Here is a 24,383-nt window from a genome sequence, read left to right as displayed (position 1 = left end):
CAAGGATGGCACAGAGAAAGAGCCAGGAAACAGCTATAAATCCAAGAAGAGACGTCACAGAAGCCAGAGGGGCACTGAAGGGAGGCAGGATCATCTCCATGTCTCCTGTGCATCACGCTTGGAAGAGGGGGAAGAGGAGAGAACTGAGAGCAGGAGGGTCAGGGAACTTCAGTTTATGCCAGAGTGTGGAGCAGGCGCCCAGTGACCGTCACCGGGAACAGGCCTGAAGCCACATAGGCTTGCAAAGATTGTGCACTGCCCACTGCCAAACTACTCATTCACAAAAACACTCCTTGGGGTCAGGGTGAACCCCCTGAAGTTGGGGGCTAGTTTGAGAATTCTGTAGCTGCAGCGTGGATATCCCCCACACGGTGGCGCCAAAGACCATCTCTGGCCTTGGTTTTAACTGGGGCAGGCCAAGGGTCAATTTAGGGACCCCAGGGATGGAGAGCATTTCCAGATGCCCTGTGGTCAGAATCCTTCACACTATAATGCCTTCCAAGTCTTTCAGACGAGTTCTAGTAGTAGGAACTCGCAGAAATAAACTACACAGGCCTGAAAGTGTCCCAGGGGAGCAATGCATCCCGTGATCTGGGAGAGGCAAGAACGTCCCTCCCAGACTTGTCATTTAAGAGAAGGCAGTCAGGAAGGAAGGAAGGACGCCTAGCCCAGCTTGGGGACACAGTCACCCCACCCCTTGTCCAGTCAGCCCATAGCCGGCCAGTTCCCAGCTCCCAGCTCCCCCTGGAGGCCAAAGCTGGGCCACTGCCGACAGTGGCAAGACATTCCCTGGACTTCAGCCTGGGGACAGCTTCCATCCTGGATTAGAAATTTAGACTCACCAGCTGAGGGGCCACCCTGTAAATGCCTTGATAAGTAATGATCATGTTTCTTTGAAAACGATGACACATTCATTGCACACAGGCTTTCGTGTGTGTAAATACAAAGAAGAAAATACAGCCAGGTGGATCTACAATGTCCAGAAGGCCCCGTCAGTAGTGGCAAAGGAGGAGCCTGCGAAGCTTCCGAGGCCCATGGAGGCAGGAGAACAGGGGCTGTCCTGGCACTTTCTCCACTCCCCAGTGTCGATTGTGTCGCGCCCCTTTCCCTGTTCAGAAATGTAACACCCTCCTCCCCTCCCTGCCTAGCCCTGCCAGACTCTCTCCTCTGTGCCCGCCACATGGCTTGGACAAAACAAGCTCATTCTCACCTCTGAGCCATTGATCCTGCCTTTCCCTCTACCTGACATACTTTTTCTTCTGCGTGGTTCTGACTGTTTCCTTGTCATCCAGGAATCGGTTCCAGTGTCCCTGCCTTAAGTGACTGAGCCCCTCTAGGCAAGGCCTGGGGTGACTTCATCTCTGGCCCCACTTCTGCCAGGCACACCTCAGGTTCCACATGTGCTCGCCAAATGCCAGTGAGTAAATGACTGAATGCTGAACAACGAGGACAGGCCACTGTTCTGTCCCTTCACAGATTAGTGGGGGTGAAGTTGCAGACCAGACAACTGTAGCCCTGAGGGTTGTGGGGTAGGGTGACGGGAGCCTCCATTTTTCTGGGCTTGGGCTATTCTGTGAAGCCAGTGGCACAGGTTTCTTGCAGGAGGTGACATTTGAGTAAGTCGTTTGCCAAGTGGATATGGGAGAAGAGCATCCAGGTAGAAGGAGGCTCGGAGAAGAGGCAGAGGCCAGAGGAGTTACGCTTAGTGCCGTGGGGTCAGAGCAACAGCTACACAGCTGTGAAAATGAGGTGAGGTCACCTGAGGCTGGATCTCCTGGGCCTTGGAAGTCACACTATACATCCTGGATTTATCATGAGGGTGGTAGGGAATTGATATGACCGGATTTGTGATTTAAAAATCTGTTGGGTGAGGGAGGTTAGAAAAGATGGTGGTGGCCCAAGTCCATGTACCTACCACCTGAGGAAAGACCAGAAACAGAAAGGTGTGATTGATGTGAAGAGTGAAGGAGTCATTCATTAAAAGTAGGAATTTGGGGCCCTCCCTGGTGGCTCAGTGGGTTGAAGCGTAGCACCGTGAAGCTGTGTGTAGCCATTGTAGCACGAATTCGATCCCCTGCCAGGGAGCTGACCCACATGGCGCAGCAGACTTCTCCTGTCTCCTGCGGCTCCCCTCAGCAGTGTATTTCACTCCATCTTGCTGTTCTGCTCCCCACTCTGTCTCTGGTGAATCCTCTCACCCTCTGCACCTGTGGCTGGTACCCCAGTTCTTGTGAACATAAATAAATAAATCTTAAAAAAAAAAGTGGGTATTTTCTGGAAGTGGAATTTCAAATAGAGAAAGAGTTCCTTGACAGTGAACTCAGACAAATCCCTCTCCTCCCAAATCAGTGGCCCTTCATCAGCATCCTAAGCTAAGGCAGGGGGACAGCTAAGTGCCATTGTCACCCCTGAGGCCAATACACTGCCCATCGTTGAGTGCTCAATGGGTGTTTGTTGAATGAACATATAAAGGACTGAGTAGGGGTTGGGAGGTAGGGTGAGGGAGGGAATGAATTGGAACCCCATTAAGGAGATAGAAGCAACAGGACTAGGAGGCTGAATGAATGGGGGGATGGGAAAGAGGGGGCATCAGGGGTTCATACATTTTACTCATTCAACAGATATCTCTTGAATTCCTACCATGGGCCAGGGGCAAAGGATGAGGACGGCCATAGTTGTTCCCGTCAGAGCTAGAGTGGCAAGGGCAGGCTGCTCTAGAGAGCACAGTGGGCAAATGCTGCCCGGTGGGTCGGCAGCAGCAAGACAGAGGCCAACAGGGTGAGGGCCAGGGAGTGCCAGGAGAGGCTGTCTTCAGACATGGTGCTGGGAGGATGCCTTGCTGAGGCTTTGAGGTGGACAGGGGCCGATCTGTGTCAGTTTGGAGAGCTCCAGACAATCCCACCTTTGGCTCAGTGGGGGAGCCCAGGTGCTTTGCAGAGATGAGGACAGAGGAAGAAGTCTCTGTAGGGAAAGTCATGAGATCTGGAGGCCTGGGGCAGGACACGGCTCTGGGCACAGAGGAGGCTTGGAGTGGCCCACAGGGGTGGGGCAGGAACTCTGAGACTGGTTGATCTCTTCGAGCGAGCGAGATAAAGCTACCCAGGCCTTGGAAGCCAGCCCAGGTTAGGACTACAGAGAAGGGGTGCTGCTGCGGAAACTGGCAGAGCAGCAAGAGTGGGAGAGCTAGAAGAGGTTTGCGGTGTGCTGCTGATAGGAGGTGGTGAGGGAGAGGGTGTCAGTGCCCCTGAGGCCACCGTCATTACCTCCTCAGCCCCCATCTGGCGTCTCCAAGGCCAACTCTCAGGAGTCAAGGAGGCCAATATCCAGGAGCCTCTTGAAGTCCCGCAAACCCCTAGGAGGTGAAGGGCTGGGCTCTCCCTGGAGGAGCAAGGGGTTAAAGCGCAGCACTGTGAAGCTGTCCTCAGCCACTGCAGCACAAGGCCATCCCCAGCCAGGGAGCTGACCCACATGGCCCGGCAGATCACCCCACTGCTCCCCTCAGCAGTGTATTTCAGTCAATATAACTGTTCTGCTCCCCACTCCGTCTCTGGTGAATCCTCTTGCCCCAGCCCCCGCCCCGCACCTCTGGCCTATACCCCAGTTCTCATATGCGTAAATTTAAAAATCTTAAAAAAAAAAAGAAAAAGGTTAAGGGCTGCAGGAGTGAAGCCCAGATTTCAAGGTTGAGGAGGGCCGGCTGAGTCATGTCGCTGGGAGGGGTGTATGTGGTGCTGGCTCGCTGACCCCAGTATAGGGTCTGCGCTCAGCTCCTCCTCAACCCACTCCAGGGGAGCCAGCATTTCAACCCCTTCATTGGAAAGAACTGGGCTCTGGCCCTTTGGCTAATATACCCCAGTCTGGCTACCCAGATCCTGAGTGTCGCACGCATGAGACGCCCCAGCAGCCAGTATGCAGTGCGTGGTGAATTCTGCGCCTGGATACGAGCCCAGACTTACTGGCCAAGAGGCAGCAGAAAGGGTGGCCTGCCCCCACAGCAGGGAAACTGAGGCTGGCCCAGGGGGCAGAGCTGAGGGCAGCACCTGGACCCTGAAATTGTCATGGGAAGGCTTCAGGCTGCCCTGCTCTCCCCCAAACTGGCCCTGATGTTTTCTCCAGCCAACCCAATCCAGCAGTGTTTCAAGGGGTCACAATGGGGGTTAAGGTCCACGTTTGAAAGGCCTCTAGAGTCTGGAGAGTCTGGAGAGAGGACAGCAAGGGGGTTACGGTGGGGCACTCTTGTAGGGTCTGCCTGGGAAGGAATGGGATTGCTTTGGGGAGCGATTCCCAGAGAGTCCCCCTGTTCCCGCGGATCCTGAGCGCGCAGAATTCCCACCGCCCTGGCGTCCTATGAGGTCGCCCTCCCCCCTCCACGAGCTGGTGGCCTCCGCGGGTCACTGGCTTGCCCCGTTACCCAAGAGGGCGGAGCGAGCTGTGGGCGCCTCCAGGGGTGCCAGAGCCGCGGGAGCGCAGGGGTGGGGCCCGGCGGGTCGGGGGAGGAGCGGGGCTGCAGGGCGACGGGGTGGAGGGAGGTGCCGGCGCCGGCGGCGGCGACTGCAGCAGCTGCGGCGCGACCAGGCCGGGCAGCGAGCAACGAGCGCCCCGAGAGCGCGAGGTCCCGCAGCCCAGCGCAGCCATGTGAGTGTCCCCGCGGTTTCCGGGGACCGCGGGCCGGGTGGGGGGCGGGCGCGGCGTCCCCGATGTTTCCCCACGGACGCCGCCCCATCGGGCCCCGATCTGCTGCCCCAGTGCGGCCCTGTCCCACACCGCCCCAGCCCCAGCCCCTGGACCCGGGCAGCGAGGGGTCGTTCCTCCCCTCCCCCAAGCGCTAAGGACGCAGCTTCGCTCCACAAAAGACGCTGCCTCCGGGCCTGCCGCGCCGGGCGCTGCCTCCCTACCTCCCACGGCCTGGCCCGGGAGGCCCTTGCCCCGGGGCCCTGGGGTGGGCCAGGCCCGAAGGCGGGCCCTGGGCGCCAGCCTTGGTCCTGGCACGGGCTCTCAGAGCGGAGCCCCGGCCGCCCACTCTGGGCTGGGAATGGGGAAGGGGCGACTAGGGTGCAGGTCGGCCTCCGTGATGAGCTAATCTTACTGGCCCCACCGCCGGCCTAAGCCGCTCTGGGGCCAGGCCGAGGTGGACGTGCCCTGCCTGGGACTGGATTCTCTGCTCAAACCTGGCGCTGCTGAAGCGGAGAAAATCACGCTTGGGGGGCAAGACTCGATCCCTGCAAATGGAGGCCGAGTGGGTTTCTGGGAGCAGCCTGGCCTGAGCACCCTGCTGAACGGGTTCGAGGTGGGGGCTGCTGGTCAAGGCCAGAGATTCCAACCAAATCCGGGGCTTCAGCATCTGCTGTCCTCATTTCCCCTGTGAGGCCTGGGTCCGGCCTTCCCAGTCAGTTCTATTAAGTTGTTCCTAGTGTGTGTCCAGGCCAGGAGTAGGGCCTGTGGGCAGCCTCATATAACAATATAACAATGGTGGTACCTTGGCCACCACCTGTGGTGTCTCACCTTGGACCTGGAGGTTTTGTGTCTGCACAGCCTCTGAGGAGGGTTATGACCATATGCTGCAGAAGAAGGCCCAGAGAGGTTAGTAATATTCTCAAGGTCACACAGCTGGTTTTGCAGAGGTGGGAATTAGACCCCTCTCTGAGTTCTTGCCCCTGTACCCTCCACCTCAGTGGTAAGGAGAGGAGACAGAGGGTGAGATGGAGATGAGAATTAGAAGTGAGGTATAAAATATTCCAGAGTCAAGGAGCCTGGATTTGGCTTGCACTTCCAACCCTCCCTCCCAGTTCTGGGTCCTACAGGGGCAGCGGCCTGAGACAAGGGCAAGGACTTGGATAAAGGCCAGGGTCAAGCAGGGTGCGGGGCTGAGGCCGAATGTGCGAAGGCTTGGCTGCTTGGCTGAGTCACTGCTGCCCCTCGCTCACTCGCTCGCTCGTGAGTCTCCCCAGCCAGGCCGGTCCCAGCGAGAGCCACAAGGCTTCCAGCAGCAGCCGGCAGACTGGGGAATGTGACCAGCTGACTAAGGAGGGGGCCGACAGGAAGTGAGGCCACCGGCCAGCCTCCGCCCGATTCCGGGGTGGGGGGTCCAGGGCCTAGCCGAACCCCCTCCCTCCGCGCTTGGGCAGCTGCGACAAGACATGACGTCAGTAGCCGGGTTTGGGGCAGTTGCCATGGTGACGGGGCAGACTTAGGAGGGACCCCTTTCTCCCTTGCAGCCGCCCCTTGCCCGGATTATTTTTAGCCTCTGTTTACCTCAGTCGGGGGCGGCTCCGTGGCGGGGCGGAGCTGGACTGGGGACTCCCTGCCAGGCGGGGCGGTGCGTGCCACTGAGCTGGGCAGAGAAAGTGGAGGGACCTCTGTCCCCACACAAATGCTCCAGTTTGGGCGTGATGAGCCTGTGGTAGAGACAGTGGGAACTCAGACGGGCGGCCAGAGTTCAGTTTCCTGCTTTGAGCTGGCTGTGCAGACCCCATCCCCTTTGGGAACTGAGTTGTCTGCCGTGTCCAGAAATGGACTTCAGGGCTCCAGAGTCCAAAGAGTCCTCTTGCTCTTGCCTGCCACCTCCCACCATTGAGGTAGACCCTCTCCCTTAGCTCAAGGGGTTCAGCTCTTTCCCTCCCAAACCCAGCAGGGAAGAAGGTGCCTGTCCACTCCCTAAAAAGTTCCCTCAGATGGGTATTCTGATGGACCAGCGTTTTCTTATTTTGGTTCCTTTGGGACTAAGGGCTTGGTGGCAGCAAAACCCCAGTCAGAACAAGAAAAGAATGAGTTCAGCCTAACCGGGCAGTTTTTAACAAAATCCCAGGGGACAGAAACTCACTTGTGGATACCAGCAAGTTGTAGGGGTGCAGTGAGGCAAAGCACAGCACTATGGAGCTATCAGCAACCACTGCCGCACGAGTTTGATCCCTGGCCAGGGAGGTGACCCACATGGTTCTACAGACCTCTCCTGCTCCCCTCAACAGTGTATTTCAGTAGATCTGCCTGTTCTGCCCCCGACTTTGTCTCTGGTGAATCCTCTCACTCCCCCACCCCTTCATATTTGGCCTGTACCAAATTCTGTATGGGTACCCACAAGAACCAGGGTACAGGCCAGACATGCAGGATGTGAGAGGATTCACCAGAGACAGAGTGGGGAGCAGAACAGGCAGACAGTGAAATACACTGCTGAGGGGAGCAGCGGGAGGGTCAGGAGAGATTTGCCGCACCATGTGGGTCACCTTCCTGGCTGGGGATCGAACTTGCGCGGCAGTGGCTGCTGATAGCTTCATAGTACTGCGCTTTAACCCCCTCCACCACAAGGGAGGGCCTGGACACACATTTTAAACCTCCCTTTCCAATAGTCAGACCCCATGTCTGGGTTACCAGATCCCTCAGCACCCTGTACCGCCCCAGGCTGTAGTAGAGCCAGGCAGGCAGATAGAGGCAGCCCCCAATTGCAGTCTGGTGGGAAGACAGACCCCAAAAGAGAACTGACAACTGAGTTATGGTGTCGCAAGGATCAGAGGGAGGAAGCTTTGAGGCGCCTACCAGGAGGAAGCAACCCAGGGCAGGCTTCCTGGAGGAAGAAGTTTTACTTCAGAAAGACTTGAAGGAGAGGGAACTGCTCAAGCCAAGTACATTGGGGTGTGAAATTCTGAGGGGGTTGATAGAGGACACAGAGGAGAGGAGGCTTGAAAAGTGTGAGGGGAGAGACAGAGGCTGGAGGGTCCTCGTTGGTCATGCCAATCTGACTGTCTTGGGGGAACGCTAAGGGATTTCCATGAGTTAGACAAAGGGCTGTCAGAGATCTAAAATCTGGGGGTTGGACAGCTTGGGTTTCAGTCCTGACCCTGGCATACACCAGCTGTGTAATGTCAGACAGGGTGTTAAGTGCTAGTAACTGCAGGCAGCAAGCACTGTGGTGCCTCAGGTAAGGTGTGTGCACCCAGCATCCCTAGCCCACACAAAGCTTCCCTTTCCCGACAAGGCCTTCTAGAGCCCTTTTCAAGTGCCCTGTGAGAGAGCTGTTTCTTACTATCCCCACCTCACAGATGGAGATCTGAAGTCCAGTGAAGGCCAGTTTTTGGCAGGTGGCTGTAATTTTAAGAAAAGCAGCCTTCTTATTAGATAAAACACAGATCAGGTCCTGTGGGCTAGAGTGGAGATAGCACCGGGAAGCTGCTATAGGGTTCGAGGGGAAATTGGCGATGACTTGGTCCCAAATTATAGCTGTTGGTAGAAGTGAGGGGCACATTCCAGAGGTGGCAAGAGCTGCGGCCCAGTGGATGTGGGGAATAACAGAGACGGAGGCATCCAGAATGCCCCTAGTTTCTGTCTTGGGTAAAGAGATGGTGGAACTAGAGTGGAGACATTAAGACTGGAGGGGTCAGGGCGGAGGAGGAAGTAGTAAGTTCATTTTGGAGACTTTAGGCTCACACCCCTCACGGCCCACTGGGCACTGATGACACACCGTGGTGCCAGGCACTGTCCTTCTTAACAAAATCACTTAATTCTGGCAGAAATCCTATGGGGTAAACCCTACGAGCCCCACTTCACAGATGAGAGGCCAGAGGTTAGCTGGCCGTTGTGTGGCCCGCAGGGCATGTCATCACCTTTTTTGGACTTCAGATCTCCATCTTTGAGATGGGGATAATAACAGCAACTAACTCACTCAGTTTCCCTGGAGGCATCAAGCAGGGAGTTGGCCATGTGCAGAAGAGCAGTTTGGGTGAGGGAGAGATAAGGAAGCTGGCAAGGTTTCTACCAGGCATTGAGCTGTGGGAGATGTATCCGGCCCCAAGGGCGGAGGAAGATGAGGATCTTCCGTTAGGGGATGGGGAGGACAGATACTTTGTGGCAAAGTAAGTTGCAGCCAGAGAGTTAGATGGAAGAACAGGAAAGTGTTGCTTCTTGGAATTCAAGGGAATGAAGGGGGAAGAGAGCACAAAGTTACAAAGAAAAGCTTTATTGCCATCAAGCAGATAAGGGCTAACTTTGGTGACTGGATTCAGCCACAGGGAGGTAGCTCAGGACCTTGTCTGGAACAGTCAGGAGTGTGCTGGTTGCAGAAAGGGGACCAGGGTGGAAAGAGGACTGGGTGGGTGTGTAGAGGAAATGGAGGTGTAGACATCTCTTCAAGAAACTTGGCTTTGAAAGGATCAAAATGGGGTAAGGAGTGGCTGGAAAGAGACAAGGAGTCCAGAGAGGGGTCTTTTTCTTCTTGCAGTTTGTTATCTACAGCCAATTCCACGTTGAAATATACATACAGAAAGGGTAGGAGTCCTGAGTCGTAAGCAGAGTGTATTTTCACAAGGGAACACACCCATCGAAGATCCGGAAATAGAACCCAGATTAGGAAATAAAACATAACCAGCACCCTACAAGCTCCCTGAACCCCTTTCCAGTCAGCATACCCCAACAGCACTTAGTATTCTGACTCCTGTGACCACTGCATAGTATCACGGGCACCATATGTCCACTCTGCACCTGCTCCTTCACTCAACATCCTGTCTGTAAAATTCCTCCAGGGTTGTACACGGAGGTGTGACTTCTTTCTGCTGTGTAACATTCCTTTATCTACTGATAGGCACTTGAGTAGTTTCCAAGTTTTATGTGGGAGTGACTTGAGCTTGTTTGACGCTTATGGAGAAAGTCTGAAACACATCTCTGTTCAGGAAGAGAGATGAAGAGGGCGAGACACAAGTATTTGCTGGGGTGAGAAACTAGGGCCTGACAGAGGCAGAGAATTGCTCTGTGGTTCAGTCCAGCCTGCTGTGGCAGGATCCCCGGCAACTCCACCAGCCTCTGTGCAGGTACCAGAAGGCCCGGAGTTGGGTTGCCCAGGGTTGGTTTCTGCCAGATGGGCGGGAAGTGCAGAACGCTGGGGATTTTAGCAGCAGGCTGCGGGCTCAGGCAGCAGCGGTGGTGGTGGTGGTAGCTGTGGTTCCAGGCTGGAGAGGAGGGTGTGCAGGGAAGGTAGGAGGGAGCTGGCAGAGAGAAAGGAAGCAGAGGTGGATTGAGAGCTCTGTGCAGGGTGGTGTCTGTGAAATTCTGGGCTGTATCTCCAGTGACTGGCACATGTTGTCACTTGGGGAACAGTTGAATAAATAAGTTGAGGACTCACAAGGCCTCAGATGGGAGGCAGGGGAGGTGGGAATGATGGAAGAGAACCTAATGTTTGTGGTCAGGGTGGTTATGATTTAGGAAAGGGGCATTTCAGGGTCAGGTAGGTGGTAGGACCCCCTGGCGAGTAATCTCATGGGGAGCTGAAGAGACCCGTGTTGGGTGGGCAGTCCACCAAAGGCACGGACACCAGTTTAGCATGCATCCATCGTGCTGGGTCTTCATCGAGGGAGAGGAGGATAGCATTTCTCCAACTGGCATCCTGGGACAGTTAGTATCTGAATCTGGGGATGGGAGTGGGGGAACGAGGCAGTGCAGGTTGGAAATGCAGCCCCAGAACAAAAAATACCCCAGTCTCTGAGGGAGCAAGTAAGCTCAGTGCAGCATTGAGCATCAAGCAGCAGGAGCACTCAGCAGGTGAATGATGGGATGCCTAGTGGTCCTGGCATAGTGGCCTCTATTCAGCCTGGAGGTGGACAAGGGATATTTAAGGAGACACTGGGGGTGGGAAAGGGCTGACCTGGGGATTCAGCCTGTGTGCTGGGAGTCAGAAGGTTGGGGCCTCAGTCCTGGGATGCAGTTTCATCCCGTGAGGCAGCCCTGGCTGGGCAACAGGACCTGATCTCTCCTGGTGTCCTCAGGGAAGTGGGTGGTGCATGAGCCAGTGGGACTGTGCACTCAGTTGGGTCTCTGCTTCCTTCTTGGGGCCCCCCCACACTTTCTTTTTAAAGATTTGTTTATGCATATAGAACTGGGGCACAGGTCAGAGGTGGAGGGGTGAGAGGATTCACCAGAGACAGTAGGGAGCAGAACAGGCAGAACCACGAAGCACACTGCTGAGGGGAGCAGCGGGTGAGGCAGCTCACGGCAGCGGATGGAACTGGTGCTTCTGTGGCTGACATAGCTCCGTAGTGCTGTGCTTTAACCTGTTGCGCCACTAGGGAAGGCCCCTCCCCACACTTTCAGTCCCTCCCTCTTCGTAGCCGCCTCCCAGGTCCCTCATACTCTCCTCCAGGGCTCAATCCCTCCACCACCCCCAAGTCCTTTCTGCCTTCAGCCCTCTGTGTGTTCAGCCTTCTCTCAGCGCCCTCAAAAGCCCCACAAGTCTTCTAACTGCCTCCCATCCAGCCCCCACTCAGTGTCCCCATTCTGTTTATCCGTCCATATCCGTCCACGCTCAACTCCTTTACTCCCCTCCTGATGCCAGGGGAGAAGACCCCCTGCACTAGGGGAACCTCCAGTCACCGCTCCCAGAGGCCAGGCTGCCGAGGTCCGGCGCCCCCCTAGGTCCGGCTGGTCCCGCCCATCCCGGCGGGCTGAGTCAGGCGGCAGGAACTGGGCGGGGGGCGGCGCCGGGAGGAGCTTTAGTCCGAGCCAGAGTCCCTGAGAGCGAGCGAACGTGGAGCCCAGCTGCGCGGGCACCAGTGGCCCTGGGTCCACGGGGATACCCGGGCGAAGGGCGGGGGTGGGGTGGGGACTGTCCCGGACCCACCATGAATGCCAAGAAGAAAGGTAGGATCCTGCCTGGGGCTGCGAAGGCGCTGGGGGGCTGTTCCCAGGGGGTGCGGGCCGGCTTCTGCGGGTCAAAGAGCGCGTTTCTCTGGAGCAGGGTGGGGTCTTCTGAGGTCCCCCTCCCGCTCTGGGCACGAGTGGAGGCGCCCGTCTGTGACTCAGTTTCCAGGAGGGAGCCGCTGGGAAGGGGGGGCGGGGCGGAGCATTTCTCGGCACTACTCTCCTGTCTGGGAATCCCCAGGCTTTGGGGCTCGGGAGGGCTGCGGCGTCCGGGCGCCACGGAGCGGGAGGGAGCTGGAGGGGAGCAGCTTACGCGGAGCGGGCGGGTCGTGGGAGCCAAACCCGCTCCGGCCTGGCCTGTTGGGTAGCTCCGCTGGGCTTAGGGCGCGCACCCCGCCCCGCCCCGTGACCTCCCGCGTCCTCCCGGGGTGGGGGCGCAGGAGCTCCTGGTCCGCTTGGGTGCGGGGGGGCTTGAGGGGGGTCGGGGGCAGGGCTGGGGAGCCCGCCCCGCCCCCGGGCAAACAGGCGCTTCCGCACATTCTTCATGCGCCCCGCCCCTTTCCTGCCCCTTCCCTGCCCGGGGAGGGTCCCCTCGCGACCCCCCTTCCTGCCCCGCGGCAGGCGGAGCCAAGCACCTCTGCAGGAAGTGGGGGCCGAGCCGAGGCCACGCTGAGTCTGAGGCCGAGTCGCCAGCGGCCGCCCTGTCATTAGCGTCCGGAACGACGGGGCTGTCATGCTCCGGGGGTCAGACCGTGTCCGATAAGACGAGATTCGGAGGCCGGGCGGCGGGGAGGGGGCTCCGAGGGCCCGACTGGCGCTGGATACCCGCCCTCGCCACCCCCAGGGAGCCCCGCGCGGACTCATTCCATGATGTCCCTGTCCGTGCGGCCGCAGCGCCGCCTGCTCAGCGCCCGGGTCAGTAGGAGCCAGTCCTTCGCAGGTGTCCTCGGCAGCCACGAGCGGGCGCCCAGGTACGCAGCAGAGGCGGGTGATGGTCGAGAGAGCCGGATGGGGTTGGGACAGGGTATGGAGAGAGGGTTTGGGGGAATACCTCTGGTCCCTTTCTGAGTGAAACCTCTTCTTCAGGAGCTTCCCAGCTTTCAGTCCCCCAGGACCCCCACGGAAGCCCCCAGCACTCTCCCGAGTGTCCAGAATGTTTTCCGTGGCGCACCCAGCCCCCAAGGTCCCGCAGCCTGAGCGGTTGGACCTGGTGTACACTGCGCTCAAGCGGGGCCTGACGTAAGCAACTCCCTTCGGGCCCTTTGTCCCAGGACCTCCCGGCAGGAACCTGCCCAGCCCCACACCTAGCTGCTGTCCATACCCAGGGCAGCTGGAGGCAGGAGAGTGAGCTTATTCTGTTCTTGTCACCCCTTTCTCCAGGGCCTATCTGGAAGTGCACCAGCAGGAACAGGAGAAACTGCAGGTGCAGATAAGGGAATCCAAGAGGAATTCCCGCTTGGTGAGTGAGGGCTTGGCCAGTGTGGTGTGGGGGCCTGGCAGGACCAGCTCTGGGTGATATCAGGGCAGTTTTCTGGAGAGATTTAGTGCAGGAATGACCACGAAACAGGTTCTCAGGTAAGGCTGGGCAAGCGTCTATCCCCAGGCCTTGCACTTTCTGCCTGGGGTGCAGTGCCTGTCCACAGATGCTTCCAGAGGGAAGGTCACCCCTCCACAGGCATGATTCTGATTAGTGGTCCTGAGGGAAAGAGCCATGGTTATACCTGGGGAAGATGTTTCAGCACATCTCAGAGGAGGAGACACATCAGCTGGGTCCCTTGGCAGAAGAAACTGCAGAAGAGGGGACAGCTTTTCTTCCCAGGGCTGCAGGATAGGGAGGCAGTGGGTTAATGGAGGGATTCCAGGGAAGGAGTGGCTTGGGGACCGCATCTATGTTACCAGTGCCCACCAAGGGCCAGGCACATGGGAAGTGGGGGTCAGTTCTGCGGTCACTGGAGTGGCTGTGGGCTTTGGTGTGAGGGAGAGGAAGAGAGCCCGAGATGCGTCTGGGGGGCAAGTGCCCCTCCTGGAATATTCCCCATGCCTCTGAAGTGCCTCCTTTCCTTCCCCTCTGCAGGGCTTCCTGTATGACTTGGACAAGGTGAGTGTGTAGAGAATGGTGATGGGAGAGGTTGGCTCCGAGGGAGGGTGAAGGGCCCTGGGCCTCAGGCCCTTCCTGATGCACCTCTCCCCCAGCAAGTCAAGTCCATCGAACGCTTCCTGCGACGGCTGGAGTTCCATGCCAGCAAGGTGCGTGGGCGCAGCAGGCGGTATGCACCTGGAGTGGGGGGGGATGCTGCCTTAGGAGGTGGGGGAAGACAACGGCCTGAGCGGGCAGCCCAGTAGTGAGTCTCAGTGTCCCCGTGCCACCCTTCTCACTTACCCAGATTGACGAGCTCTATGAGGCATACTGTGTCCAGCGACGTCTCCGAGATGGCGCCTACAACATGGTCCGTGCCTACAGTACGGGGTCCCCAGGGAGTCGCGAGGCCAGGGACAGTCTGGCTGAGGCTACCCGGGGGCATCGAGAGTACACTGAGGTGAGGGGTGCATACCCACGAAGGGGAGGTACAGGGTATGGTGAAAGGGGACTGGTCCTTGACCCCCTCCTGTCCCCTGCTTGTCCCTCCCAGAGTATGTGTCTGCTGGAGAGTGAGCTAGAGGCACAGCTGGGCGAGTTTCACCTCCGAATGAAAGGTACTCGGTGGCGAAGGCAGATGGGTGGGGGGAGAGGGAGGAAAGGGCATGCCTGAGACCCCTCAAAATCCCCTTCTCCCCCCTCACAGGGCTGGCTGGCTTCGCCAGGCTGTGTGTAGGTGATCAGTATGAGGTATGAAGAGAGACATAGCTGGGGGGCTGGGAGCACAGGGTTGCAATGCCAAGGGCCGCCTCATCCTGCCTGTTCCCCCAGATCTGCATGAAATATGGGCGTCAGCGTTGGAAACTAAGGGGCCGCATTGAGGGTAGCGGAAAGCAGGTGTGGGACAGTGAGGAAACAGTCTTTCTTCCTCTGCTCACGGAATTCCTGTCCATCAAGGTGATGTCTATGCCCAGCACCATAGCACCCCATGATCCTATGACTCCATGATCCAGTGAATCCTTATGACCTGGGACCCTTTCACCTTTGAATGTGTGGTGTGACCATGTGATCTTTGTCACTGGTTTAAGGGAGAGTAATGGTTGTGGCTTCTCTGAGGCATGACCCTGTCACTTCTGACCACCTGACTTCCTGAGCCCTCATGGGCCTGCGACTCCCCTGACCCCAGTCGCCCTACCAACTCAAATCCCTGGCTGCGTCAAGCCACCACGGCCCCATTACCCCACAGCTCCAATCTCTACAACCTCCTCATTGTCCCATAGCCCTGGACCTTTACCTAAACCCTGTGGAATTTCAGAAGTCTGCTCTCCCCTATCTCAAGGCCACTGCACCCTTGTGACCCCACAATGCATTCTTGGCTGCAGGTGACAGAATTGAAGGGCCTGGCCACCCATGTGGTTGTAGGCAGCGTCTCCTGTGAGACCAAGGACCTGTTCGCTGCCCTGCCCCAGGTTGTGGCTGTGGACATCAATGACCTTGGCACCATCAAGCTCAGCCTGGAAGTCACATGGAGGTCAGTGAGACCAAGGGACTGGGCCAGGGGGGCCGTGGCACCTGATAATGGCCTCTTTTCTCCCTAGTCCCTTCGATAAGGATGACCAGCCCTCAGCTGCTTCTACTGTGAACAAGGCCTCCACAGTCACCAAACGCTTCTCCACCTATAGCCAGAGCCCACCAGACACCCCCTCGCTTCGAGAGCAAGCCTTCTATGTGAGTCACAGCCCATGCCCCACCACCCCCACAAGGGGCTCCCTGAGATGGCCCTAAAATGCCCTTGTCTCTCCTAGAATATGCTGAGGCGGCAGGAGGAGCTGGAGAACGGCACGGCATGGTCTCTGTCATCCGAATCTTCAGATGACTCATCCAGCCCACAGCTCTCAGGCACTGCTCGCCACTCCTCAGCCCCCAGGCCCTTGGTGCAGCAGCCTGAACCCCTCCCCATCCAAGTCGCCTTCCGCAGGCCTGAGACCCCCACCTCCGGGCCTGTGGATGAGGAGGGGGTCAAGGCCCCGTCCCTGGCCAATGGACATGCCCCTTACAGCCGGACTCTGAGCCACATCAGTGAGGCCAGTGTGGATGCTGCCTTGGCTGAGGCTTCAGTGGAGGCTGGGGGCTTAGACACCCTAGCTCGGAGTCCTAACCCTACACACCCGGATCCCACCCATGGGAAACACCCCAGTCCTGTTCCTCCTGCCCTAGACCTTGACCATTCTGCCACAAGCCACACTCTCAGCACTACAGGCCCTGCCCATCCAGACTCAGTTCACAAGGACACAGACTCTAGTTGTTCCAAGCTGCCAGGCCCCACTTCCACTACAGACCCCACGTCTGGTGCCATGAGCCCTACCCACAGTGCTCTAAGCCTCACTCACACTACCCTAGGTTCTACCCACATGCCCATTGTCTCTCCCCACCCTACAGCAGGTCCTGCCCTCGGTGCCACAGGCCCAGCCCAGACCACCACTAGCCCCACCCACAAGCCAATAGTCTCTCCCCTCACTGCAGTGGGTCCTACTCCCAGAGACACAGGCCCAGCCCAGACCACCACGAGCCCCACCCACAAGCCAATACTCTCTCCCCTCACTGCAGTGGGTCCTACTCCCAGGGACACAGGCCCAGCCCAGACCACCACGAGCCCCAGCCACAGTGTCAAAGACCCAACACATACTGTCACAAGCTCCATTGACAAGCCCACGTTCTTTACCTTTGCTACTGCAGCCTCTGCCTCCAGTGCCACAGGCCCAGCCCCCACTACTGCAAGCCCCCCACACACAACTACAGAACCCACCCACACGGCTGCAAGCCCCACCCACACTACAGCGAGCCCCACCCACACTACAGCGAGCCCCACCTATACCACAAGCCCCGCTCACACCACTGTAAGTCCTACTCCCAATGCCAGGATGTCAACTCATACCACTACAAGTCCCATCCCCCTTGCTAAAAACTCAGTCCAGACCACCAGCAGGCCCACTGACCTGGTCACTAGCCCCACTGTTGTAACTATTAGCCCTTCCACCTCAGTAGACCTTGCCACACTTCCCAGCTCCTCTGCACACACAGATCCGGCCCTTCCAAGCACCCACCCCCAGACCTGTCACCCAGCCCCCACTCCCTCCACTCAGACCCACCCCATAGCCCCCAGCACCTCCTACCCAAGTCCCGCCTGTTCCAGTGGGGAATCCCTCATAAACCCTTACCCTGAACCCCTGGAGCCTATCCCTCACAGCCCCAGCCTCCCTCCCTCACCCCAAGAACCTGTGCCCCAGCATTCAGACCTTAGCCTGGCCAAGGCTGCCCAGGCACAGGTTCTGGGGGCAGCTGGGGGGACTGGGGACAGGAGGCTGGAGGAAGCACTGGGTGCCCTCATGGCTGCCCTGGATGACTATCGAGGCCAGTTCCCCGAACTGCAGGGCCTGGAGCAGGAGGTGACCCGGCTGGAGAGTCTGCTCATGGTGAGGAGGGCGGGGTGGGGCTGGGCCGCGGCTGCGCGTGGATGACACCCAGGCAGTGGCCACGGCTCTGACTCCCTGTACAACCCCAGCAGAGACAAGGCCTGACTCGCAGCCGGGCCTCCAGTCTTAGCATCACCGTGGAACACGCCCTGGAGAGCTTCAGCTTTCTCCACGAGGATGAAGATGAAGACAATGATGGCCCTGGGGACAGGTGAGGGGGGCTAGGTGAGGGGAAGAAGCAAGAAAAAAGGTGAGAAAGGGAAAACAGGCAGGTGAAGTGGGACCAGGTGACAGGGAAGGGAGCAGCCAGGCCGGAGGGCGGGCAGGGGTGGGCTGGGCAGAGGCAGCCGAGCTAGCCCGCTCCGTGTGCTCCTCGTGTGTCCTTCATGCCTGTCTCCATCCCCGTCTGTGTCCTCAGTGCTTCCCACCACCCTCTTCCTCGTCCCTGCAATTTCTGCCTCCCACGCCGGTCCCCATCAGCTCCGTCCCCGTCAGCTCGCAAGCCGCCACCTCCTCCTCACCCCCTTGGCCTCACCTTGGACCTGCCCTATGAAGGAGCGGTTTCACTGCCTCCCCCTGCACCCTGGGTCTCCCAGCATCTGCCCCTTCTCTGTCGACCCCGGCCCTCCCGGAGAGCCAGGCCCCTTGGCTCTCCATCCCGCAGCGGCCGACTCCCAGTTGAGAGTCACGCCCGGCCCCTCCCCGCTCTGCTGCTGCCCCGGCTGCGGCCCCGTGCCCCGCGCCCTGCGGGCCACCACCCCTTGCCGCCCCCGTCTCATAGACCTTGCCGCCTGCACCCGCACTGCCGCCCACCCCAGCCCCGGCAGCCCCGGCGGCCCCAGCGGTCCTAGCGGAGGGGCCCCGGGAGATGGCCCCCGCCGGCCTGGAGACTCCTGCTGCTGCCTGCTGGCCCAGCCCTTCCTCTTCCCGGAAGTCCTCAGTCAGCTTACCTATTGTGTGTTGTCTTCGTTTGTTCTTCTGGGCTGGAGGTGGGGGGCGAGGGGAGCTTAATAAACAAACAGTGGTGACAAGATGGTGATGAGTGTCCCTGGGGTGCTTGACCCTGTTTTTCTCTCAGGCCCCCAAACAGTCCGGAGCCTGGGGCTGAAGACAGCCTAGACTCACCCAGTGCCCGTCCCCTCAGCACAGAGTGTCCAGCCCTGGACGCTGCCCTGGTGGAGCACCTGCACCACTGCAGCCGCCTCCTGCTGGTGAGGCCAGTGGTGTTACCCCCCCCTTAGCCCTTACCTCAGGGGGCCCTGCACTTCAGTTGGCCCCCCCGGCCGCCCCTGAGTTACACTCCCTACTGCCCTGGGCCCTGGCTTCAGGGGCCTTCGCGGAATGGAACACCTTCCACATCTGGCTCCCCCACCTCTCCCAATGCATGCTGGGACTTAGGTTCCTGGGCTCTAGCCTCCCCTGAGGTCTGAGCTACTTGGCCACCCATTCTCCAGAAACTGGGCACGTTTGGGCCCCTGCGCTGCCAGGAGGCATGGGCTCTGGAGCGGCTGCTGCGGGAGGCACGAGTGCTTGAGGCAGTTTGCGAGCTTAGCAGGCGATGGGGAATCCCTGCCACCTCTGCCCAGGAAGGTAAAGACCCTGGGGCTGACCCCCGGTCTGCCCCAAGCTCCCTGCTTTGCCCCACCGATCCCCCTGCTCCGGTGCTGACAGTGTTCCCCCCTCCTCAGTGGTGCAGTTCTCAGCGTCTCGGCCCGGCTTCCTGACCTTCTGGGACCAATGCACAGAGGGACTCAGCCCCTTCATCTGTCCTGTGGAGCGGGTGCTCCTCGCCTTCTGCAGTCAGTACGGTGCCCGCCTCTCCCTGCGCCAGCCAGGCCTAGCCGAGGCTGGTGAGTGGGATGCAGACCCGCCCCGTCTGCCCTTGTTCCTCAGATCCTTGGTGCCACCACAGGGAAAAGCCAGGTCAGCTCACAGCTCACACTGTGCTCTGTTATAAGCACAGGAGAGTAGCGAAGGCTGGTGTCTGGGCTCAAAGAGACCCAGATGGGTAGGACTTGGCCAGGGGACGCCTGGACCTGAGCCTGGGATGGGTGTGTCTTCCTCCTCTTGAGCGTCTGTGTCCACCTGAACCCTGAGGCCTTGGCCCTGCCTCCCACAGTGTGTGTCAAGTTCCTGGAGGATGCCCTGGGGCAGAAGCTGCCTCGCAGGCCCCAGCCTGGCCCTGGAGAGCAGCTCACCATCTTCCGGTTCTGGAGCTATGTTGAAGCCTTGGACAGCCCCTCCATGGAGGCCTACGTGACTGAGTCAGCAGAAGAAGGTGAGGCAGTGGTCCTGGTCACAAAGCCGACTGGCCCTGGGGGGGGGCCTGAAGGCCTGGGTGAGGACATGCCTACACAGACCTCCCTAGCCCAGGAAGCTTCCAGTTCTGCCACCTTGTCTGACCCCTACCTCCCTCCTTGCAGTGTTACTGGTGAGGAATCTGAACTCGGATGACCAGGCTATTGTGCTGAAGGCCCTGAGGCTGGCGCCTGAGGGGCGACTTCGAAGGGACGGGCTTCAGGCCCTCAGCTCCCTGCTTGTCCATGGCAACAACAAGGTCATGGCTGCCGTCAGCACCCAGCTCCGGAGCCTGTCACTGGGCCCTGCTTTCAGGGAAAGGGTGAGAGTTGAGCAGGGCTCTCTTAAGAGTAGGGGCTGGGGGCTGGGCTGCCAAGGGGGGCTGAGTCTGGTCTCCTACCTTTACCCAGGCCCTGCTGTGCTTCCTGGACCAGCTTGAGGATGAGGATGTGCAGACAAGGGTGGCTGGCTGCCTGGCCCTGGGCTGCATCAAGGTGACTCTGCCAACCCACCCACCCCTCCTCTCCATTCCCAGCTCCCCCGTGACCCCCGGCTCTCTCACCTGCTCACCTTGCTGCCTCCCTGCTTCCTCCCCTGTAGGCTCCTGAGGCCATTGAGCCTCTGGTGTACCTGTGCCAGACTGACACAGAAGCCGTGAGGGAAGCTGCCCGGCAGAGCCTGCAACAGTGTGGTGAGGCAGGGTGGGGGGCAGGGGGCTGGAGGTGTGGGTCAAGAAGTTCAGGGACATTTTGATGGGGGAAGTAGGGGTTGGGGTGGAAGGGCTGGGAGGGGCTACGGGAACTCCTGACCCCATCCTCACCCATTACAGGGGAAGAGGGACAGTCTGCCCATCGAAGGCTGGAGGAGTCTCTGGACGCCCTGCCCCGCATCTTCGGGCCTGGCAGCATGGCCAGCACGGCATTCTAAGCTGCCTACCTGCCCCTTCTCCCCACTTTCAGGGCCCATCAGGCACTGGCAGGGAGGGTGAAGGCTGGCTCCAGACACCCCTTCCCCACAGATTCCTATCAATGAGAGTCTAATATATTCTTCTGTTGCCCCTGGGGTGGGTAGAGTCAGTGCCTGCAGTCAAGTGCCTCCCAGCCTCCGCTCAGCACACTTGCCACAAATCAGTGTCCCGGGCCTGGCACTCCTGCCTCTGCCCTGCTCCTTCCTCCTTTTTTTTTTTTTTTTTGTATTTTATTTACAGAGTTTTACAGAAAATAAAAATGCAAATTGCCTTTCCTAATGTTCTGGCCAAGCTCCTGCCTCCCTGCTCTATCTAGCACCTCCCAGCTGTGGCCCTTCCTGACAGCACTGTGTCCACATTCCAGCTGTGACAATGCACATGCCTTTATTCTGGAAATCCGGGTGGAAAAGAGCCCAGAGACTGCTTAGAGAAGCGAGAAGAGGAAGAGGGTGGTGGGGTTGTTGAAGTACCGGCCAGGCCTGACCTATGGACCCTGGCTGGAGTGGGACTGTGGAGTTGGCCTAGAGCCGGTCTACAAGGTACCAGTCCTGGGAGCAGCTCTCAGCAGCTAGGATCGCCTGGAGGCAGGGAGCAGGCAGGGAAAGTCGGTGGTGTTGGAGCCTTTCACCACCAGGGGGCAGCAGAGCCCCACCAGCGAATGCCAGGCTGCTGGTCTTCCCCTTCTGCCCAGGCAGCTTCCAATAGAGGGAGCTGGCGCCAAGGAGCTCCTTCCAGGGCTGCACGCAAGAGAAAAGAGATCCTTACAGAGGGGAATTGTTGGCGCCTAGGAGGCAGAAGACCCGGATGGCTGCCCTGTGACCCTAAACAGTAAGTCTCTCCTCTGCAGGAGCCACCAACTCTAATAACAAACCTGACCGAATTCTGTGGCTCACCAACCCATGCTGCTGCCAGCAGCAGAGACCTGCAGGAGGCCCACACCCAAGGCGGGAAAAACAGGCCTCCACCCTTCCCCTCTCTCTCCAGAGCTTTCTTTAAGCCCTGGGCCTCCACTCCCTGAGCCCACTCGGTGTCACGGTGCCTGTGGCAGTAACACAGCAGCGTGATACCCTGGGGAGTGTATTTGCCGCAGTCAGGAAGAGCCAATGAGGTGCCAACAGCCCTTTGGGGGGAAGGGGGTGACCCAGATCCCCAGGGAGCCCTCCTCAGTGTTTTGGCACTGTGCAGAGACGTTTGGCTGGGTCCTTAACCACCTGCCTGGGAAGTCAAGCAGAGCAGAAAGAAAAAGAAAAAGAAAAAAAGGCAACAGGAAGGAACACAGGAAACACCTGTGTGTGGATGCAGGTGGCTCATTCCAGAAGAGTGGGGGTGGGGTGGGGGCAGGCAAAGCACCCTCAGCACACTGGCAGGTCTGTACTCCTGCCTCACTGCGAGGGTGGCGTGGCGGGGATGTCTGCAGCCCAGCGTTCCGGTCAGCTAGGACTGCAGGGGGCGGAAAAGGCAAAGTGACAGACCAGGCCAGCGGCCACAGGAGCCACTGCTTGGGGCTGCCCAGGGTCCCTGCAAGAGGACTGTAGTCCCACCACCACGCTAGGGCTGAGGCCCAAGAGGCCCACTGGCAGGGCAGGACTGTCCTGTCCACGTGCACACTAAGTGCTGATGTGTTTCGTAAAGAGGAAGTGAACAGTGGTTGACCAGGTCCTGGGAAAGTACAGACAGGGAGACTGGGCGGCGAGAGCTCATAGCTCAATCCACAGGAGAGGATAGGAACTGGGCAAGAAATGGAGGTCACAAGCTAACACCCCAGCTGGGGTCACTGAAAGTCCGAGTGGCCCTACATTCCTACTCTCTGATGCTGGCAGGGGATAGGGCCCCCAACTTTTTGTCCTCTACAAGAAGGGTCTTGAGGTCCCAGCAGCCAGCTTTAGCCAAGAGTGGGTGGAAGTCAGGATGGGCAGAAGGCATCTCACTGGTGCTCCCCCCACCTCCTACCCTGCTGCCAGCAGGTTCTGAGAGGCGCTCACCTGCTAGCCCACACTCTGCACAGCAGGGCGCCTGCTCCCCCCGGTGATGGACCACTAGGAATTGAGGGTACCCAGCTGGGATTCCTGGCCCCAGATACCCTGTGGAGCCTGTGCCAGCCTCAAGGAGGCTGCAGGAAGTGGGCCTCCAAAGACGCCGACACACCCAGAAGCACCCAGTCAATCAAGTCCACCGAGGCCACGGCTACACGTGGCCCATCATTACTGGGGCTTTCCCGGGAGGAAACTAGAGCGCACTGCAAAAAAGGGGCCAGGCTGAGGTAGTCCAGGAAATGATTTATTGTGTCGGGACTCACTGGTACCTCCCCCCCCCCCCCCCCCGTTCTCTTCAACCTTACCTTTCCTCCTGTCTCCCACACTTCTCCCTCATATATTCGAAGCTGCAGAGAACCAAAAAAAGAAGAGAAAGGCATGTTTGTGACGGCAAAGAGGCAGATGGGTTGGCACATGGGAAGAGGACTGCTTTGTCTCGCCCACAGAGCGGGGGTGCCTTCCTTGTGTTTCTGTGCCTGCTGTGTGGGTACAATTTGCTGAACCCTAGGCATATGACATGCTCCTTCCCTTCCCTCCACCCACCTTGACAGCCCTGGAAGACCCTAATTAAGCCATCGTCCCCGGTGGACACAAACTGGTTGCCTTGGCTGTTGGCATGGCTCTTTTGGGCCTGAGCAATACCAGAGGGTGAGCTCGCCAACGACGCCAAGGCCTGTCTGCGCTGGAAGGAAGAGCACTCTGTCACTCGGGAAATACACTGTTGTTGGCCTGCGAGAAAGGAGGCTGCAATCAAGTGATGGTGTTTGCCGGATCTGACGTCTGTGGTCCAGTTTCGCTTGTCTCCAAGTACACCCAGGACATATGGACCCTAGTCATTGCTGACTCAGAGTAGCTGAAAAGCAGCTGCACTGCTCTGGCTAACACCAACGTTTCTAGCTACTTCCTCTGAATCTCCTTACAGCCTTCCCACCACCACCTCACGCATCCTCTCACAAATGTCACTCTACAGGAGTCCCTTTAGACCCTTTTCACCTCTCTTGAAATATACCCCGGAGCAACTCATCCGTTCCTCGAGCCTCCATCTATGTGCTGAGGCTCTAAGCCGATGATTCCCATGGCTCTCCTCACTTCTGGACCCCCATACCCAACTGCTGACCAGACACCTCCCCTGAACAGCTACGGTACCTCAAACTCAACGTGCTCAAAACCAAACTCGGCACCTCAAAGCTTATTTCTCCACTAGGCTTCTTGGTTCTCCAAGCCACACAACGGGGCCTCATCTTTGACTCTTGCCTCTGTCCCTTCTTCCCTATCACTAGAATCCTGTCAATTAAATGCTCCAGATATTTCGAATTTCTGTTCCCTTTATCTCCATGGCCACCACTCAGGTTCAGGACAATCAGCCTGTCACCTACACATTACCTGCCCTCACAGGCTTCTCTGTCTTGCCCCTCTTCCACTTTCTCCACGGGGCAGGCTGATTTCTAAAACACAAATCCACCTTCAGGCTCTTTTCTTGGTAAGGAAACTGACTTACCAAAGGAAAGTCAGTTTGGTAAGGAAATCCCAGCCCCCTCATCCTGTCTTACAAACCTCTGAGCCAATTCCCTCTTCAGCGTCACTTCTAGAGTCACACGGCTCCTCACTCAGCCCTGGAGCTTCGCCAAACCATCACAGAGCTTGCTGGCCTCTCCTGGTGGAGTAAGTCCTCACTCAACATAGCCATAGGCTCTTGGAAAACTGCCTTTAAGGGAAACAACGTAACAAGACCAGGTCCTGGAAATTTCCTTCTGTCTCATTGGGATATTTTTCTCGTGGTCGTTACAATGAAATGATAGTAAGCAAAGTGTAGCACAGCCTTCTCAGCCCACATCTTGTCTAGCTAGTACGTGTCCACCCTCCAGGCGCCCGCCCTGGCATCGCCAGGAGGCAGCCCTCCCTCCTGCCACAGGACCTGT

General features: G+C 58.4%; 1 protein-coding gene across 4 annotated transcripts; it reads left to right on the top strand.

Moving 5' to 3' along the window:
• The first annotated feature begins 4,557 nt into the window (after nt 1–4,557).
• Nucleotides 4,558–24,212, top strand: FAM65A (family with sequence similarity 65, member A). Of its 4 annotated transcripts, XM_012730610.1 has the most exons (23): nt 4,558–4,635; nt 12,461–12,587; nt 12,703–12,855; nt 12,997–13,075; nt 13,691–13,714; nt 13,810–13,863; nt 14,001–14,153; nt 14,247–14,310; nt 14,400–14,443; nt 14,525–14,650; nt 15,076–15,224; nt 15,292–15,421; nt 15,499–17,166; nt 17,259–17,377; nt 18,245–18,377; nt 18,621–18,756; nt 18,855–19,016; nt 19,286–19,444; nt 19,590–19,786; nt 19,875–19,958; nt 20,065–20,155; nt 21,127–21,259; nt 22,812–24,212. In XM_012730610.1, the coding sequence occupies exons 2-23, from the start codon at nt 12,484–12,486 to the stop codon at nt 22,963–22,965; spliced, it is 4,116 nt and encodes a 1,371-aa protein (XP_012586064.1). In that variant the 5' UTR covers nt 4,558–4,635; nt 12,461–12,483; the 3' UTR covers nt 22,966–24,212. The 4 variants fall into 4 exon arrangements, with proteins under 4 accessions (XP_012586064.1, XP_012586066.1, XP_012586065.1 ...); XM_012730612.1 differs by lacking the exons at nt 21,127–21,259; nt 22,812–24,212 and adding an exon at nt 20,294–20,710; XM_012730611.1 differs by lacking the exons at nt 21,127–21,259; nt 22,812–24,212 and adding an exon at nt 20,294–20,710 and having other exon boundaries at nt 17,256–17,377.
• The last annotated feature ends 171 nt before the right edge of the window (nt 24,213–24,383 follow it).

The sequence above is a fragment of the Condylura cristata genome, unplaced genomic scaffold (assembly GCF_000260355.1).
Source record: "Condylura cristata isolate star-nosed mole 26May11 unplaced genomic scaffold, ConCri1.0 scaffold00028, whole genome shotgun sequence".
In the NCBI taxonomy this organism is placed as follows: Eukaryota; Metazoa; Chordata; class Mammalia; order Eulipotyphla; family Talpidae; genus Condylura; species Condylura cristata.
This window is presented reverse-complemented; position numbering and strand designations above follow the sequence as displayed.